We start from the raw sequence: 20,049 nt of genomic DNA, 5'->3' as shown, positions 1-20,049 counted from the left end.
GTGGTGGGTGCAGAATATCCAAACTTTAACATTATTATAACCATATTACCTAAAGTATAATCATTTAAAAAATATTATCTACTCAGGTAGGCCCATACCTCAACACAAAATAATCAGCCAAACACATCTTCCTTCCTTTAATGTATGCATGCACTGGAGAAGGCTTTGACTTCAAATTTACACACACATACACACACATAAACACACACACATGTTAACTGAAAACAAATCATATGGGAATAACCTCTGTCTGGTATTTTCTTAATTCCTAGAATTTCCCTTGGGCATGAGGTTTATGAAAAACTCAGCTTATAAAAACATTATGGATTTCTTTAAAGTAGATATTTCTTTTGTCAAGAAAGGACCAGAAAATTATATGGTCTTCCATGTATTCTAATTAGCTTCTACAAATAGTAAATATTAACATCACCAGTGAAGTATAAGTATCTAATTATATTGCTCTTAAAACCTTACTTTCACAGGAGAAAGTGATTGTGAACTATTTTCTCTACATTGATTTTCTCCATATGGTTGCATGACTTTTCCATGTGTTAAATTTTCTCTTTAAGTTTGGATTTTCTTTAAAGAGTTTTGGTAGTGCTATTTGTGAACCATCTTTGGTCAGTGCTTGCATTTTTGAAACTTTAATACATAGGCAGAAGGTGCCTATAGCTGAAATAAAAGAACACAGTGTTCTAGGAAAAAATGTTTGAAATGCAAAATAGGTTGGTTCCTGCATTGGCTGGGAGAGATTATCAGCAAACTGCGGTGCCCTCAGGCTTCCTTATACCCCAAGTTGCTGCTATGTTTCTGGACTAGACTCCAACAACTCAGGACCAAGTTTTCCAGAACTTAAACCACCTACATTTCAGTATGCTGCTGTCATGCCTACAAACCACTTCCGGCTCTGCAAAACAAGCTCATTTATCAGTCTTGCTTCAGAGACTCATAAATAAATTTTGAAAGAGATAAAAAGGATGCAGTAAATCTTCTTGGACCCTCACATGATTGAATAATCCTGAGTACATTGAGTACATTGGGGCAGTGGTGGTGGGGGGGAGGGCAGTTAGCTCATTTAGCCCAGCCAGAGTCCCTGAAAGCCTCTTGGTCCCACAATCCAAAATCTCCTCCAAGTCCCCAGTTGAACTCCATTGTCTCGGAATGGATTTCATCAAGATATTAATCTGCTAAAAATTTTGGTCTGTGGATTTTGTGATTGAAATCTCCAGGCTTTCTCGGAGTTGGGATGGACGACCTTCCCCCACTTCCCTATACTCCCAGAATCCCCGCATCACTCCAAAGAACCAACTTTGGTGCAACCATGTAAGTTCTTCAACTGGTTTTGCTCCAGAGACCCACAAGTTAATCTTGAAAGAGATTCTTTTTTTTTTAAAACACTGCAGTAAATCTTGGATCCAAGCATGGCTGAATAGTCCGGGGCACATCAGAGCAGGGTGGGTTAGCCCAGGGTCTGCCCAAATAGAGCCCCTGGCAGCCACTTGTTCCACAATCCAAAATTGCTGCCATGCCCCCACATGGACTCCACCATCTCAATATGGTCTCCACCAAAGTATTAATCTGCTGAAAATTTGGAATGGGGGTTTGTGACTGAAATCTCCAGGCTTTCTTGGAGCTGGAATGAACTACCCCCTCTTACCTCCCTATACCTCAAGAAGCCCTGGTAATCAGGTCCATGGCTTCTGGAGTACAGGTACTACCCAGTTAAAAAAGCTACCTCAACTGTACCTTTCCAATAAAAACACTGAATACCCTGAACAAACATGATGACCTCTTAGTACTTATATTGCAAACCATAAGGCACAAAAGGAGAGAGGGAGAGTGAGAGAGAGAGAGACAGAGATAGACAGAGAGAGATAGAGAGAGGCAGAGAGAGACAGAGAGAGAAAGAGAGATTGAGAGTGAGATAAGCAGAGTAAGAGAGAGAGAGAGACAGAGAGAGAGAGAGAGAAAGAAAAGTGCCTACCATAGAAGCGGGCTGGAGGGGTGGGGCGTGGGGGTTGTGGAGGGAAACTGGGGATATTGGTGGTAGAAAATGTACTAGAAGAGCAACGAGTGTTGGAACTTGCATGACTTAAACTCATTCATGAACAGTGTTTTAATGTTCTATCTCATGGTAATTCAGTAAAGTTAATAAAAAAAGAAGATATGGCAAGAATATACTCTGGAATCCCACTGACATAAAAGAAAATATGGATGGAGATTGGAGTCATCTTCCCAAATAAAATAAGTCAGAAAAAGAAGGAAAAATAATTAAGTGATGTCACATATTGAAAATGAGAAAACATAAAGAAAAACTTAAAATGTTAAAGGATAAAAGAAAATAATAACTTCTGAGAAATTTTGCTTTTGAAATGCCAACTTTAAAACTATTTTCTCTTTGAAATACTACCGATACTGGACTTTTCTATGAATCTTGTTAGCATATAAAATGCTAACTTGCAAATTCATTTAGCTAACTATTCAATACAAGGTCACAATAGTTGAATATTGAACAGTCACTTTTAAGCATTTTAGTAGGTGCTACAAAAGTAAAACAGTAACAATGAGTTTCTTGTCATAGAGAAGTTTAACCAGGAATAAAATATGTGCACACACTTAAAGTAAGTTTGTTATTATATTTTGTTATAAATTATAAAACAAATATTTGTTGTTAGAATGTATTACTCAATAATAATAATGCATTATTTATAATCACATTATGCATACAGATAAATGCTTAAGACAGAATTGTCTCATTACAGAATCTTATGAATTTCTTGTCATTTAATTCAATTTTACAAATGGAAACAGGTCTTTAAACATGAGATATTTTTCTCAAAAATCAAAGTTCTAGATAAAATACTAAAGATAAATTTATCTGAAAATAGAGCTCGTGTTTTCCTAAATAAAAAAGATGCTCTTTCTAATATGTCTAAATTTGCTTCCTTTTTTTGATCTAAGGATATGTGATCTAAAAGGATAAATTTCTTTTGAGACTTGTTGGAAGTACTTTATGTTCTGAATACTTTTAAAAGTATTAGGCTTTTTGGTAATGGGTGGTAGTCACTGCCCTAGTGTTTGTGGATCTTGTAGAAGGATCTCCCAGATGATTCTATTTAAAATTACAAAGAACAAACAAAAAACTTTCTTAGATGCTATGGATCTGACTTACTTGGAAACAACTGAACACCATTCCATGAAGACAGAATAATCGAGGACTTCTCTTTGAGGACCCTAAGATCTAGAGATGGAAGGATAAAAAGTCATTGCCTCTGAATATAATTAAGGAAGCTAGTTGGCCTCTTCTAGATCCTACTACTATGGAACAATCAGAAAACCGAGTTTAATAGAGTGTATATTAACTAAAGGAAAGTTGTTTTTTTTTTAGGTTAAAATAAATTTTTATTTTAAAATTTCATTAAAGGTTAAGAGATTTATATATATTCACAAATTTTTTAACAACTGTCAATCCTTGTCCAATTGTGATTCCTTCTATGCAGACTTAGAAATTTTGCAGCAGAATAGGGTCAAAATGAATTTCATTTTCCAAAGCATCACAATGCTAACTGAAGGCAAAACAATGTTTAAAACTGAAGATTTTGCATGCATGTAAGTACTTACTCACTCGTATCTGTGTGTGTGTGAGATGCCAGGGACCGAATCTTGAGCCTCAGGCCTCCCCACACACAGGGCAATTGCTCTACAACTGAGTTGCATTCCCAGTCTCCATCCACAATTTTTTTTTCTTTTTTTGGGGGGGTCACACCCGGCGATGCACAGGGGTTATTCCTGGCTGTGCACTCAGGAATTACCCCTGGTGGTGTTCAGGGGACCATATGGGATGCTGGGAATCGAACCCGGGTCGGCCGCGTGCAAGGCAAACGTCCTACCCGCTGTGCTATCACTCCAGCCGCTCCATCCACAATTTTTATCTCTGTGACAAAGTACTGGGAAAATGAACATTAAATTTTCTTACTGAAGAAACAAAAAGTATTAGGTAAACTTCTCAAATTCATTATTTTAAAAATTACTTTCAGAAGCAGTGTCATTACAAGGTAATCATTGTATGTATGCAAATAGGATGAATGATAATCAAATTAACATTCAAAGGACAAAATAAATTTTTTGAAGAGCACCCCTGTTTTGTAAGAGATATTAATTAGAGAAGTGATTCTGAAGCTGAAGGCTAGAGACAGAATGATCATCCATTCTGTTTACAAGTGAGTAAAATTTCTTCAGTAGTGTTGTTGGAATTAAAAAAAAACAAAACACAACAGACATACAAGTCTAAAACATGATGGCAACATATAAAAGTAGCCCCAAGTCATGGTCTCTGGGAGATACCCTCTGTAGTTTAACCAAGACTGGCTCAGAATCTTCAGTTCAAAAGCAACACAAAAGAATAACTTCCCAAGTGTCAGGGTTAGAGAGCAGAACCCTACCCTAACTCGAAGGGCCATGGCTCAAAGCACAGTAACCAATTTGCTTCAAAGACCAGGAAGCAAAATCAGTGTCAAAGTGTTTGAAGTCATAAGGACTTACTTAAAAATTCAATGCTTTGAAAATTTCCCCTGAGCTATGAATGTTTTCAATATACAGTCTCTAGTTACAGTCAGATGCGTTTCATCATTCCAAGCTGCATTTTTAAATGCTCTAATTCTCGGTGCCGAGGATGATCCTGTTTGTCTTGTATGGCGCTAAGTGGTAGCCACGACATGCTTCACCGAAGTCTTTGGTGACGTGCAATCCTGCAAAAGTTGCCTCGTGCTGTTCCCTGCCTCATACTCTTTTCTTCAAGTAATTTTCAGAGGAGAAACCACAAGCCCATAATGAAGAACCAGGAGGCCGTCCTGCATTGCTGCATCACCAATGGCGCGCCGAATTTCCCTGAGAGTCTGAAACCGCTCCAGCAAGTGATCGCCACAGATGATATCAACCTGACAAGCTGGATCAAGACCCATTTTTCTTCTGAGGAATTTTTCTACATGCCCAATAGTTGCTTCTCCTGAAACTCGGACAAACTTCTTTTCCAATGGCTTAAAATGTCCTGTGCCTTCATTAGCACCAATAAACTCTAGTAATAAAGACATATCAAGTTCAGGTGGAATCCGAAACACTGATTCCAAGACTTCCTTTGATCTTCCTTTGCTTGAAGGGACTGGCTGTGGAACAGCAGGTTTAGGTACTTCTAGACCTCTTTCTTTATAGAAATCATGCATTTGCTTTTTTTCTCTTTCCTCTAGATTGATCACTAATTTGTACACTATGTCTTGTAACTGTCGGTCCAACCTTATGTTATAAAGAGGTTGAGTCTGATGGACTACTATGTTGCATTTTGGACATCTGTTGCTATAGTAAAAATGTCTTACAATGCAGCTTTTACAAAAGGTATGAAGACATTCTGTAATGGTGGTCGCATCTATCAAGTAACCTTTGCAAATGGAACACAAGATGTACTGGGTCAGCTCAGAGAGATTAATCAGACGCTCCTCCTCGTCCTCGGAGTCCGGCCGGCCCCCTTCCAGCCTCAGCTCATCTCCTCCTCCTCCTCCTCCTCTTCCTCCTCCAGCTCCTCGTCCTCCTCCAACTCCTCGTCGTCGTCCTCGAAGCGGCCCCGCAGCCGGCCCAGGCTGCGCTCCGGCTCCAGCTCGGGGGGCCGCGAGCCCGAGCAGCCGGGCGCCCCCGCCTCGGACGGGCGCGGCGGGGCCTCTTACCCCTCGGCCGGCGCCGGGGTGAGCGCGGGCGGGGACACGGGGGGCGGCGGCGGCATGGCCGCGGCGGCCGCCCCCTCGCCTCTCGCCGAGCCCCCGTTGCCCGTGGCCATCGCCGATACCACCCCCCCTCCCCGGCACGAGACGCCCGGCGCGCCTGGGTAGCGCGGGAGCTTCGCTGGCCCGACCAACTAAAGGAAAGTTTTGTATGTGCAATTTTAGAACGTAAGACTTATAGAATATCTAAGTGCAGGAATCAGATAAACTTTTTACCAAAGAGAATGAAACATATTTATGTTGAAGAATGGACAGTTATCGGTTTATTAACCAGCAGTATATTAGCAAGTATAATATAGATATTATTAGACAAAATTCAGTTTCTACAAACTGCTTTGTAAGTCCAATGAAGTCCTAGAAATCTGACTGACAACATTTTATGAAAGTTATATAGAAATAAAATATGATCAGATAGTACTCACATGCCTCTACATGTGAATCACACGATAGTGAGAGAAATAAATGTAAAAAGAAAGTCACATAACACCCAAGAGTAATAGAGATAAGGACCAGGAGGTCTGCCCTACAGCTTGGAAACTGGCCTCACATGCTGGGGGAAAAGGCAGCTGAGAGAGAAGGGAACACCTAGTAGAGAATGTTGGGAGGACCCACTCAGGTTGAAAGCTTCGTACTAAAAGTAGACTATAGACCGGACATGATGGCCTCTCAATACCTCTATTGAAAACTACAACATCCAACAGGAGAGAGAACAAAAGGGAATGCCCTGCCTCAGAGGCAGGATGGGGTGGTGGGGGTTGGGGTGAGGGTGGTGGGAGGGATACTGGGTTCATTGGTGGAGGAGAATGAGCACTGGTGGAGGGATGTAAAATAAATACAAAGATGAAAGTTCATAAGTTTGTAACTGTACCCCATGGTGATTCACTAATAAAAAATAAAAAAAAAAAGAAACTCACAGACTATCAGCCATAGCTCACAGTGCTTTTTCTCAGGCATGCGACTTAGTCTTTACATTGTCAAATATCAAGACATCTGCAACATATCTTGGTCTCCTGGAAACCAAAACACAGACATTTGATGGAGGACTTAACTTTCAGTGAGGCTTACTGTTAGCTGGCTGGCATTTTGCTTCCTCCAGACTCATCCTTTAATGGGTCCTTTTCTCTCAGGTTCCACTAGCTTTTTCCTTGAGCAATCTCTATGTATCCACAGGGAATATATAAAAGAATGTTCTGAAATCTTCAAGTGCATCCCAGTTCAGAACTCCTAGTGCTTGGCTACACCTGGCAAAATTGACACACTGTTAGGAGAATTGATGGACTTGTTTCTTCTGTCACTACCGTGGCTTTATACTCTTCTGGATTGCAGAGCTACTCTGCATTTTCTGGGTCGAGCTCTAGTCCTTCTAGAAGTGAGTATTCATTTGGTATTTCTGTGTTCAATTCAGTGCCTTGTAAAGCAGAATTTCCTTATAGCTATCACTGCTTCAGTGATTTGAAAACCTTCTGCTCCCGCTGTCTTCTGGGGGCATTTGCTGCTCCCAACATGTTTTCAGCAGAGATTTGCTGTCACAACATTCTGTTTAAGATGTCATTCAAATTGCCTATTTTAATTTTATTTTCTAGGTATTTTATCTGATATTTGGTATAAGGGGAAAGATTCACAATCCAACTTCTGCCAATCTCTTGCCAGAACATTATCAACTGAAACAAGATTGGCAAGTATATTTGTTCTAGAAAGATATATATTTCACAAGTGATCAAATTTATTTCATAAAATTGTGCATTTTAAGAGATGTTGGAAAAAATTGTATTCTTAAAGAACTTTATTTAAATAGGTTTTCTGAAAATGCATTTAATAAAAATACACCTTTTAAAATAAAAAACCTTTTTTCATAAATAAAAATGTGCTAAAGGGAACTTATGTACGTGTGCATATATTTATGCATACTTATTTGTAGGTATGTGTACATAACTAAATTACAGTAAAGCAAGCCTATATAATGATATAGCAAATCAGTATTCTGCAAATAAAATTTTATCACTTTTCCAAATATATGCCACTGACTGAAAAAATAAAGTAAAAACATACAAACTAGCTTTTACATAGTAAAGATGCACTGCAGTTTTGTTAAAGGGTTGGTATAATTTAGCTAGATACTAAAAACACAAATGTATTTTTTAAAAACTGAATTTTATCATACTAATTCATATTTTAAAGGAACATTATTGATAGTTCAGCTTCACAAGTTCTTTAAAAATAAATGCAGCATTGAAAAATTGCACTTCAGCTTGAAAAATACCACAAAGAACAGCATCTTTTATCTCCTGTCAGGAAACATTTTTGAAAACAAATCATCCAACTTTCTGAAACCTTACAGAGATAATCATTCCAGGAAGAAAAATTCAAAAGTGCATCCTCTAACTATGTATCATTACAGAAAAGAGTGGATATAATATGAGCCTGTGAGACCCACTCAGGCATTACATATTTAAACCGGGCTATTAAACTTTGTCAAAAACATTCTTCTATACTTTTTTTTAAAAATATTATATGTTAAAATGTATATTCAGGGTCCTAAACAGCCACAGGGAAAAGTCTATCTCTAATCCTAAAAGAAATTTAGAACGTTAATGATGTTTGTTTGTTTCTAAATAGCTGAAGATAACGGGCATAGACAATTCTCTTAAGGGAAAACACTGCCATGCATTTTCAAGAGTTTAACAGTGGTCTCTAGCTGAGTGAATTGGTGTTTCTGTTTGCTGCTATTTTCTCTAAGTCTATCAAATCATCCTCACTTGAGTGGGGGCCTATTGAGATTAGTGAGTCACAAGAATAAACACAATTTGAAACTGTACGAGAAAATATACATCAGAAAATGTATTTTCTACTATTTCAAAGAAAAGACATTCTGGCAATGTCTGAGAAAAGCAATGAAGAATTGCCAAACTGCTATGCTCCAAAGATGAGGGCAATGTCATTATTGACAGATGCCAGTGGTTCTATTCTGTGGATCTGACGCTTACGATAACAAGCATCACTGTGAATTTACTCAGGGGCATATCCTTCAAATGGTTTACATAACAAAGAGAATTTAGGATTGTTTAGAAGACATTAAAGGAGAAAAAATGGGTTAATTAAAAGATCTAATATTAGATGTGCTCCTGATACCAAGTCATCATTTTTTTTTTGCCACCTCAACAGACACAGCTAAGTGATACATATACCAACTGCACCTTTACATGTGCCTGTATTCTGTACTCTGTGTGTGTATATGTGCATGTGGTTTTGAGTCTACATTACCGAAAATATTTGAATTCTAATCTAATACCACAATATTCCTTTTATAAATTTGTAACTTTTACTACAACACTGAGAAATTCAGCTCTCAAAGTTGACAGTTATATGTTCCATTTTGGCTTATATACAATGTAGTTTCAAATGTTAATTCATAGCTCAGTGAGTGACACATTTACTAACTGGATTATAGTATTCTGTTCAGTTATTACTGTGTATAGCCTTAGGTATTGAGTTAAGGTACTATTCTCCAAAGTGACAGGTTAATTCCCTTGCTTTCCACAGTCTTCAATGTGAATAAGTTATTACTGAAAATGCACTTAGCTTCATTTGTTAGCATTTTTCCATTTTGTACTTTTTCTGTTATGCTTACCTATCTGGGATAGATGAGACATTACTGTGGTTTTTAGAAGTCTACAAAATATACAGATAGAGAAGTGACACACTCATCACTGCAACTCTGATAGTTATCCTGTCTTCAGTTTGTTTTAATCTGAATAAAAGATGGATTTAAACTCTTTATGTTTTCTGTTTCAGCACTCTTTAGGTTAAAAAATACCACATTCTATAATTATTATATAAAATTATAATTTTGGATCATAAATACAGTTCAAAGGCCTGGAAATGCATAATTTGCATGTGAGAGACATAGGCTTGATACTTGGCATCATCTGATCCCCTGACCACTTCCAGGAGTCACCAACTGAGCACAGCCCAGCCTAGTCACCCAAATATAGAGAGGTAAGTAGATAAATTTTTGAGAGCCCCTGATTGTTTCTGTATTTTCTGTAGCATATATCATATACCCTAAGTATCATATAGTTTACTTAACTGACATTAATATCTTAGAATTACACCTAACTAAATGCAAAGCATTAAATATAATCACTGTCACTGTCATCCCATTGATCATCTATTTGCTCAAGTGGGCACCAGCAACAGCTCCATTGTGAGACTTGGTGTTACTGTTTTTAGCATTTTGGATACTCCACGGGTAGCTTGCCAGGCTCTGCTGTGCAGGCGAAATACTCTTGGTAGGTTGCAGGGCTCTCCAAGAATATAGTATATTTTATTATGAACTAATTTTAATGAACACTTACATTTTATAAAATTAATGTGAAAAACAGAGTTATATAACTACTTAAAATTCATTATTTTAATAATCATAGTCTGTGAACTTTTAAATGCTAGAAATTCTATAACCCCTTTGATACCTGACTTTTCTCACATCAAAAGAATTTTCTAAAATTTAAGGTGAAATTATACCACAAGACAACAGTTATACTTACATTCATTCACATTTAAACACTGGGCCAGATAGTGAGAGACACAACCGATCATAAACGCAAACTGAAATATGTAAGATATAGAGCCATTGAGCCCGGCATGAGCAGAAACCATTTCCTACTTAGGAACTAGACATTAAATAAAAGTAATATTCAGCCTTTACAAATGGTTTCTTCCTAAAAGCTTTCAAATAATTTGATTCTGCATATTTAAGACTAACAAAGCATACATATAAAATATTATAAGGAATTCTGTTGATGTTGGGGCTACAGCTCAAGTGGTAGCGCACATGCCTAGCATGTGTGAGGCCCTCGATTGCTTCCCTGCTCTGCAAGCTCTCCGATCACTGAACTTTGTAACCACCTTGTGTCCTATATTTCCTTTTTAAAAAATGTGTTTGTGTCTGGAGAGATAGTATAGTAGTTAAGGTACTTGCCTTGCATGCAGCAGGCCCAGGTTAGATCCCCCTACACACACCAAAGGTCCACAGAACAATGCCAGGGGTCGCTCCCGACAACAGGGCCAGGAACAGTTCTTAACACTGTTGGATGTGGCCCTAATACCTCCACCCCTAACCATGTTGATATTATTTCAGCTTTCACTCATGTTTGCATTCAACAGCAAATCCAATCTACTTCTCTATATAAAATGACTGCTCAGTGATGTCTAACTCCACACATTCCATTTTGGGACCAGCATGAGTTAGTCTTTACACAGTAAGAGTAAATAAAATTTCTAGTCAGCTATTGAATGAAGGCTAAAAACATTTTGATTCAAACAAACCCAACTTAGATTTTTTTACAATATATGCAACCCTTAATTCACTCTTGGAAAAAATTTTGGGACCACTGTATGTTTTAACTTCACTAATAAATTGGAGCTTTAGACAAAAAGTAAAAGTCAAACAAGTATGCATTTTGCTCTGTTGAAAAACCTTCTCCACCATCCTGGCAGGAGCGAGGCTGCTCAAGTCAAGACAAAAGCTTTTGTCTCTTTGTGAAGTGCCCCGGGGAGAAAACTAAGGGAAACATCCAGAGAGTTCACAGTCAGCGCCTTCTCCTGTCATGTTTATGAGTTGCTAGCAGCCAAAGAAGCAGGAGATAATGGCCTGACTTTTCCCTCCTGTCTCCAGGAGTACTTGTAGGATAAGAGGTTTAGATAACCTCTTACATCTTTCCCAGAACAAAGGCTTCTGAGGACATTAATTCTGTAAGAACAAGGAGTTGCTTTGGAGTTAGGAATGATACTCCTTTATCAATTAATGTTAGAAAAAAATCTAAAAGTTAACCAGATATCTTTTCATTCTAAACAAATAGTACAAAGCACCATACCTTACTTCTGTGCGTTTAGCTTAACTTTATTTTATTTATTTATTTTTTTTTTGCTTTTTGGGTTACACCCAGCGATGCTCAGGGGTTACTCCTGGCTTTGCACTCAGGAATTACTCCTGGCGGTGCTTAGGGGACCATATGGGATGCCGGGGATCGAACCCAGGTCAGCCGCGTGCAAGGCAAACGCCCTACCCGCTGTGCTATCGCTCCGGCCCCTAGCTTAACTTTATAAACTGAAATCAAATATGTGAAGGTCGAGGGCGGGAGTGATAGTACAGTGGGTAGGGCATTTGTTTTGCATGCAGCCGAACCTGGGTTTGATCTTCAGCATCCCATATAGTCACCTGAGCACCGCCAGGAGTAATTCCTGAGTACAGAGCCAGGACTTAACCCCTGAGCATCTCCAGGTGTCACTCAAAAAGAAAAGTATATATTTGTGTGTGTGTTTGTGTGTGCATATCTGTATACACACACACACACATATATGTTTATATATGTGTGTGTGTATGTGTGGAAGGTCGAACAGTCCCTCAAGAATTTATTGACTGTTCATGGACCTGAACACTTCCATTGGCCCCTGCACCTCTGTAACTTGTTTTTATTTTACTAAAGCTTGAATTTACGTCACAAGGGTGATTATTTCAGGTGACAGAGTCAGTGGATACTGAAAGAACACTGACCATGTAACACATTAGGAATGACAAAAACATTGACGAAAAGATGATGCTGGACATATATGACAGCTACTTTCAAATCCCTTCAAGATAGTTGCTGGATTTATAATTCTCCTCTTGGACCACACCAACACATCTAGAAATCACACAGATGCTTCAAAAAAGATTCTATCAAAAATTCACCTAAAAATTAAGCATCTCTAGAAGGAAATTCAATAGATAAATTTTCTCTGAGAAAATCTCTATGGTCCTTGCAGTGCTGAGAGGCTGATTTACATGGGAAGAATTCATTGATTCTCAAGTTAAAGTAACACTTGCAGTTCTAAGCTTCACTCACATTTACCCTTCATTCAATCAGTGTTTCTCAGGCTAGATGATATGAGTTTTATTCTCTTTTGAAGAATGAATCTATTTGTTAAAACTATCATGTATGTTTATTTTCTATTCATTCATTCATCCCTCTGAAAGGTTATTATATAATTACACTTTGATTAAGTCCTTTTTTTATACACTTTATACAGCTAATAGAAAAATCTTAAACAACATAACTTGAATTTTCTAAACTGAATTTATTGAATTATACCTATAAACCTTTGGGGAAAAATTTTCTTGGAAAAAAAGTGTTACATTAATTCTTATGTTATAAGATTAATACTTCCCCCTGAAAATAAGAAATTAGTAAGTTCTCTACAAAGCATAGAAAAATTTATAATGATATTATTTAAATTTTACAAGTCATATATGTAATGATAAAAATACATGTACATTGATCCATGCTGACATACTAAAAAATGGTATGTGGTACTATTAAATTAATAGCTAATATTTTCTATAGAAGTAAAACTTCCAACATTACAGACCCTGTCTCCAATTATTTTACATCTAATAGTTTATTTTTATCTGAAATTTTATTTGACGTCAACAACTGATTTTCATTGAGTCTTTGGATACAATGAAAAGACCCAAGCTTATAATATTTAACTGAAATCTATTGTTCTCCAGCTACTGAATACACTTGAGCTTCAGCACCATCACAAAGACATTAGCATCACCCCATCTTAATTTATTGTCTTTTTGACCTACTTTTGTTTTGATATTTTACATTGGACGGCTTCATTAAAAATTAAGGTCAATAGTTGGTAGAAACTTTTTGCTACCTACACACATTCTGTAACATGCTATTTATTTGCATGCAGTGAAACTTGAGACTTTTTTTTTTAAACATAAGAAATAAGGTCAAGACTGAACCATCAGTGGCTCCTGGGGAAAAAGGTAAGGTTCAGCAAAATTTTAGAATAAGCATGATGGGGGAGGGGTCCTCAGGGCCTCAACCTAATTTCATCTGACCAGAGGCAATTAGTCTACAAAATGATATTGCTCTGACCTCAAGACTGCAACTAGCAAAAATGTAGCTGGAGATCTTTTGTGCTTACCCTATTCAGAGTAGAAACACTGACATTGCGAGGAAGTGCTTTAGAGGGCAGGAAGAATTTATGCCATTTACTTTTTCGAGTATATTTAGATTGGTAATTATCTTACAAAGGTTTGTCCTATATTTTTGTTGATTGGTACAATACAATTAAGTAAACATAGTTTTATGATTCTAAAAATAATTTAATTTCTGTATTCCAAGATGTATATTAAACAACTATAATCTAAGCTGCCATCAGATTCATGTGAGAAACACAGAACATAAATCTATGTATGTATGTGAATAGAAAGCATTTTAAGATGTAGATAGAGTAGAAATCAGACAATCTCAAGTTTTAAGAAATCTCTTTGCCCCAAAGCATATAATCTGTAATAAATTATAGCAGCAATGGTTTTGGGTAAAAAACTCCATAATCCCAGAGGCAGTGCTGATATATATTCAGTGGTTGGTATGTGCCACTTTTCTTTTAGTAAAATAAAATGATCTGAAGAGAACTGGGGAGATAGTATGCAGGTAGGATATGTGACTTGCAGTGAGTCAACCAGAGTTCAAGCCCCAGAGCCTCTAAATTTATGGTCCTCTAAATTCACCGGGAATGATTCCAGAGCACAGAGCTAGAAGTAAACCCTGATCATCACCAGGAATGGCCCAACATCCCACCCCCAACACTTTTCCCCCAATGATCTGAAGAGGCATAGAAATGAAAATGAATTAATAAGACAGAAAAGTCCCAGTAACAAGGTTGAAAGAAAGATCCCCAAAGAAGATTATATAAATGAATAACCAATGACTTTTTTGAGGGATATTTCAAGGCATTCTCAGAAGTCTTGGAGGCCCGTCCTGACAATTTGTCCAACAAAGATGACAGTTAGCTGGGCTGGAGTGATAGCACAGTGGGTAGGGCATTTGCCTTGCACATGGCCGACCCGGGTTCGATTCCTAGCATCCTATATGGTCCCGTAAGCACTGCCAGGGGTAATTCCTGAGTGCAGAGCCAGGAGTGACCCCTGTGCATCGCTGGGTATGACCTAAAAAAAAAAGCGCAAAGATGACAGTTAGCTGCTATGTTTGAAGTATTGCATTGTCCATTCAGTATCTGTGATTACCCTGGCCACTCCTATATGTTGGGGTATCAGCAGCCAACCTGAGACTTTGACCAAATCCCCTGCTTTTGGAAGCAAGAGCCGGCCTGTTTAAAAAAAACCCAGGGGCTTGCTCCAGCACTCCCCACACCTAGGCACTCTGACTAAGGATGAGGGACGTAACAGTGACCACCTACCTGTACTGATAACCAGATGCTAAGAGCAGGAAATGTAAGTCAAGAATGGAAATATAAATCATTAACTGACATCTGTACCGAGCCCGATGAGGTGAACACACTATATGTAGGAATGCCCCCTGAATGTATGTATAAGAACCCCTGTGTAAAGGCCAATAAATGAAGAACTGCTTGACCTCCAGACTCCCCTCTCTTTGGCGTTCTTTCTTGGTGGTAGTGGCAGGAATCCCGAGGTGTGCAAAAGGGCAGGCAGAGTCTACTCCCCTACCCACTGCCTGCCCCCCCTTTAGGGAGTAAGTCCAGTGACTTCAGGGGATCATATTCCAATGTGCCAGTGTCAACTGGCCAGACCCCGACATGCCGAAGTGTTTATGAGCCTTCAGGGCTGTAAACTTGCCCGCAAGCAATGCATGTAGCTAAAACCCTGTACAATCTTTTTGGTGTCACCAATAATTTTTAAAAATTTTGATTTTTTAATTTCTCAAATAATACAACAGAATTACTATTTGATCAATAATTCCACTATTATTATATAAAAACACAAAAGAAATAATTTGAAAAGACATATGCACTCCTGGGTTCACTGCAGTGATATTTCTATAGCCTAGATCTGGAAACAACTGAGTTCCTATGGAAAATGATTGGAAAAAGAAGTGGTATATAGAGCCAAATGGATACTACTCAGTTTTAAGAAAAGCTACCTTTAGCACAACATGGGTGGAATAGGAAGAGGGTATGCTACATGAAATGAAGTAGAAGAAGAAAGACAAACACTAGACCTTACCCTTTTGTAGTATATAAAGAAACAGAGCCAAGGTATAGGCAACGAATTGAGATTACAAAATAGAAAGAGGATGGGATAGTGAGAATATATAAAGGGTTCTATGAATAGAAATGGAAGGATATGACACATTTGGTATGGATGAGTGTGATAATATTTTATCATAGAAATATAAATATTTATCCTTTTATTATGCACAGCAGTTGGGCTTTTGCCTTTCACGTGGCCAATCCGTGTTCGATCCCTTCGCCCCTCTGGAGAGCCCGGCAAGCTACTGAGGGTATGATGCCCGCACGGAAGAGCCTGGCAAGCTACCCGTGTGTATTGGATATGCCAAAAACAGTAACAACAAGTCTCTCAATGAGAGACGTTACTGATGCCCGCTTGAATAAATCGATGAGCAACAGGATGACAGTGACAGTGACAGTGAAACCAATATTACTTTCTCTCCAAAAATTTCCTATAATTTCCTGAGTCAACATTCAGTTTTTAGCCATAATGGATAGATAAAATCCACTTCATTCTATCACTAGATCACAAATTAAGGACAGTTACTTTATTTCTAACAAGACATTTTATTATTTTTGTTTTAGGCACCATAATTTATAACAGTGTTAATAATAGAATTTTACATTTATCATAATCTAACACTATACCCTCCACCAAGTGTCTTCTCCCTCATGACTCTTTTCCTATCTCCCTGATATGGTAAGCTCATTTCTGCAGACCAGTTCTGGGGTTCTCTTGCCTTTGGCAGTTGTTATTCTGTTTGTTTATATACTGCATATGAGAGAGATCCTTCTGTACCTGTTCTTTCACTTCTAACTTCACTCTCATATTTATCCAGGTCTTGGCAAATTGCCTAAATTCATCTTTTCTTTCTTTTTTTTTTAAATTTACTTTATTGAATCACCATGTGGAAAGTTACAAAGTTCTCAGGCTTATGTCTCAGTTATACAATGCTCAAACACCCGTCCCTTCACCAGTGCCCATATTCCGCCACCAATAAAAACAAAAACAAAACAAAACAAAACAAAACAAAAAAACCCAGTATACATCCCACCCCTCACCCCCAACCCTCCCGCCGCGTGACTGATAGTTTCACTTCCTTTTCTCTTTACCTTGATTACATTCCATATTTTAACACAAAATTCACTATTGTTGTTGGAGTTTCAACACAGACTCACTATTTTTGTTGGAATTTATCCCCCAAGAATACAGCTCTATTGACAAGGAAATATTTGATAATAAGTTTTCCACTGATGAGAATGAAGAGATAAAAAGTCAAATACAATATTGTACTATAATACAATTTTTGTATTATAGTAATTAAGTCCAGGGAGATTTAAGTTGGAAATTGAATCATTGCCCTTCCTGGAGCAGCATGGAGCAAAAGCTTAGTTCACAGTCTGCATACATGGTTGCAAGCACTTGCTGGAACCCCAAGTCATAAAGCTGGCTCTGGCTCCTGCTCGTTCCACATTCATGTGGCTGTGCAAAGGCATGGCCACCTGGGTCAAATCTCGGCCAGAGCCCGAGCTCTGGCCCCAGCCCGAGACTCCTAAATTCCTCTTTTCTTATACCCAAGAAGAATTCCACAGAGTATATACACACAGGATGGTTTTGTCAACTAGTCCTCTGTTCTTGGGCACTTGGGTTCCCTCCCCAAGATTTTAGTTATTGGGAATAGTGCAGCAATAATTTGAAGAGGGAGACTTTAGGCAGTGTCCAATAAATAGAAAAACAATTGTATCACTTGTATCACTTGTCATCCCACTGATCATCGATTTGCTCGAGCAGGCCCCAATAATGTCTCCATTCGACCCTATCGAGTGCTACTGTAGCCCAGTGGTGTCTGCTCACTCCAGGAACATGAAGAGTATCAAACCATTCTTTCAGAGTCTTGATGAAGAAGTCTGAATATCTTGTAGGTGGGGGTTAGGCGTTCTTTTGACATCCCGTGGAATCCAGTCGCTAATGGCTCTTTGGTTGTCCATTGGTTGTCTCCAAATCACATTACATGTCTGGCCCATCTGATTTTCAATGCCTTGGCAAACGAAGCAGTGTCCCTGATCCTCAATTGTCAACAGAGGTTGGAAGTCCAGATTCCTTCTCTCACTTGGATGAAATGTGATACTCCAAGCATAGCTCTTTCAATTCCTCTTTGGGAGAATCAAACAGCATTCTCACCCTGTTTTCGTAGGGCCCAGGTCTCTGAGTCATATGTTAGTGCAGGAAAAACAATGGAGTCGAAAAGATGTGTCTGGAGCCAGGAGTTCTTTGTACTCTTAACAACTTCTTTGATGCTCTTGAAGGCGTTCCTACTGCTCTCTTCCTCCTGTGTAGTTCTGGCACCAAATTGTTCATCATGTTGAGTTCTCGACCTAGGTACAGATAACTGTTGCATTCAGAGATGTTCCATTGAGAGCAAATGGAATGACAGGAACTAATTTGTTTCTTATGAACATTGTCTTCATAAGATTCAGCTGTAGTTTGACCTTTCCACACTCACAGTCGAAGTCGGCCAGCATTCATGCCGCTTGACTAATGTTTGGTGTTATTAGAACCATGCCATCAGTGAAGCATCTATCTTAACTCCCATTCCTTCCCATTCCAGTCATCACATGACGTTATCAAGAGTGGCACTGAAGAGTTTTGGTGAAATGGTATCAGCTTGACGAACCCCTCTCTTTACGTCAATGATCACTTCCTGTAGAATGGTGAGATCCTGGTGGTGATTCTGTAATACAGCTCATGGAGGATCCTGATGTAGTGAGTTTGAATGCCCTGTTTGGCTAGGGCTTCAATGACTGCTTCAGTCTCAAAAGAATCAAAGTCCTTTAAATCGATGAGTGTTAGAAAGAGCGGCATCTTGAACTCTTGTGAAACCTCAATAAGCTTGGTCACTGTGTGTATATGGTCAATCATGCTGAATCATTTTTGGAACCCAGCTTGCTTTCATGGTTTTCCTTTGCCTAGTGTTGTGCCAATCCTACTCAGGATGACTCAAATGAACAACTTATAGACAACGGACTACAGGCAGACTGGGAGATAGTTGTTGATCTCATGGGTGTCTCCCTTCTTGTACAACAGAACAGTCCTGCTGGTTTTCCATTGTTATGGAACCTTGAATTCAGGCAGGTAGTGTGTGAAGAGCCAAGCCAGTGTATTGACAAGTGTAGGATAACATTGGGTTTGTCCTTTTAGCCTTGCCGCAGGGAACTTAGTTTATCTTAAAGCAATGTCCTTTCTATATGGACACAGGAAGACAGTTAATATTATGCTTTGTAACTTGGGAGTTACAGCTTTCCTGCTGTCTTCAATCTGATGCTTGAGATGGGTATTTGGAGATCCCTTGAAAGTTCCAGGCTTAGCTCTCATCAAGACACTGGCAGCAAGTTGCAGAACACAAATTGTGCCACTGAGTCCCTCTGTGGGGCCAAGTCCCATTTCCTGATGTCAGAAGTTCCACATCTCTTGATGTGGCTGAATCAATTCAGGAATCCATGTGGTAGCGGGGGTGGCTCATATCTAATGGGGTCAGATACATCCCTAACTTAACCAAAGTTTCTCTTGGACCCATGTCTGGCCCTAGACACAAATGAAGCCCCAAGTTGCCCCTCCTGAGTCACATTTGCCAATGAATTCTCCTTCCTACCCAACCGCAATAACAAGTAAATAAATAAATAAATAAATAAATAAATAAATGTTCTCTTGAATTAAATAGTGAAGACCCTCTTTATCAGCCTCCTGGGTAACTATTATCCTGCAGTTTAATGAAACATCATGCTGCATCCTCTCTGTATTTTGATGTGTGAGTATGTGAATGTCTTTGTTTCTGGATGCTGTAGAATTCCATGCCAGAGAACCACTTGGCCTAAATTAATTTAGGCAGGAACAAAAAAAGGTTCATTTGCGGACTACTGTTTTCAGTTTATTGATTTATTTTTCTGTATTGGCACATTTGCTTAAATTCACTACCAGAGGAAGTACATCTATAATGCTTAGCTGTATCCTAATCATAAGTAGATTTGGTGTTTATTTTGGACTATGTTTGCCTTTTTAGATAATGTAACTACAAACTCATGATTTAAGTTCATCTTGCATGTCAATATTCTTACTGAATATATTTCCCAGTATGAGAATCATAGGAATTTATTGGATTGCATTTTGAGTCTGTTAGTGCCTTGGTATCCCTTTTCATTGAATAATTTTGAATCAATTTGTGATATTTAATCTTTT

The 20,049-nt window shown here is 38.5% G+C and overlaps 1 protein-coding gene across 1 annotated transcript; it reads right to left on the bottom strand.

The window, feature by feature from the left end:
* Positions 1-3,393: 3,393 nt before the first annotated feature.
* On the bottom strand, positions 3,394-19,257 carry LOC101555117 (polycomb group RING finger protein 6-like). The gene is given in 3 exon segments (XM_055128102.1): positions 3,394-5,533; positions 5,536-5,902; positions 19,111-19,257. Coding segments are annotated over 3 exon segments (1,254 nt in total). The 3' UTR covers positions 3,394-4,793.
* Positions 19,258-20,049: the final 792 nt, after the last annotated feature.

This window comes from Sorex araneus, chromosome 1 (assembly GCF_027595985.1).
Source record: "Sorex araneus isolate mSorAra2 chromosome 1, mSorAra2.pri, whole genome shotgun sequence".
Classification (NCBI taxonomy): Eukaryota; Metazoa; Chordata; class Mammalia; order Eulipotyphla; family Soricidae; genus Sorex; species Sorex araneus.
Note: the sequence above shows the minus strand (reverse complement) of the source record. Positions and strands in the feature narration are given on the sequence as shown.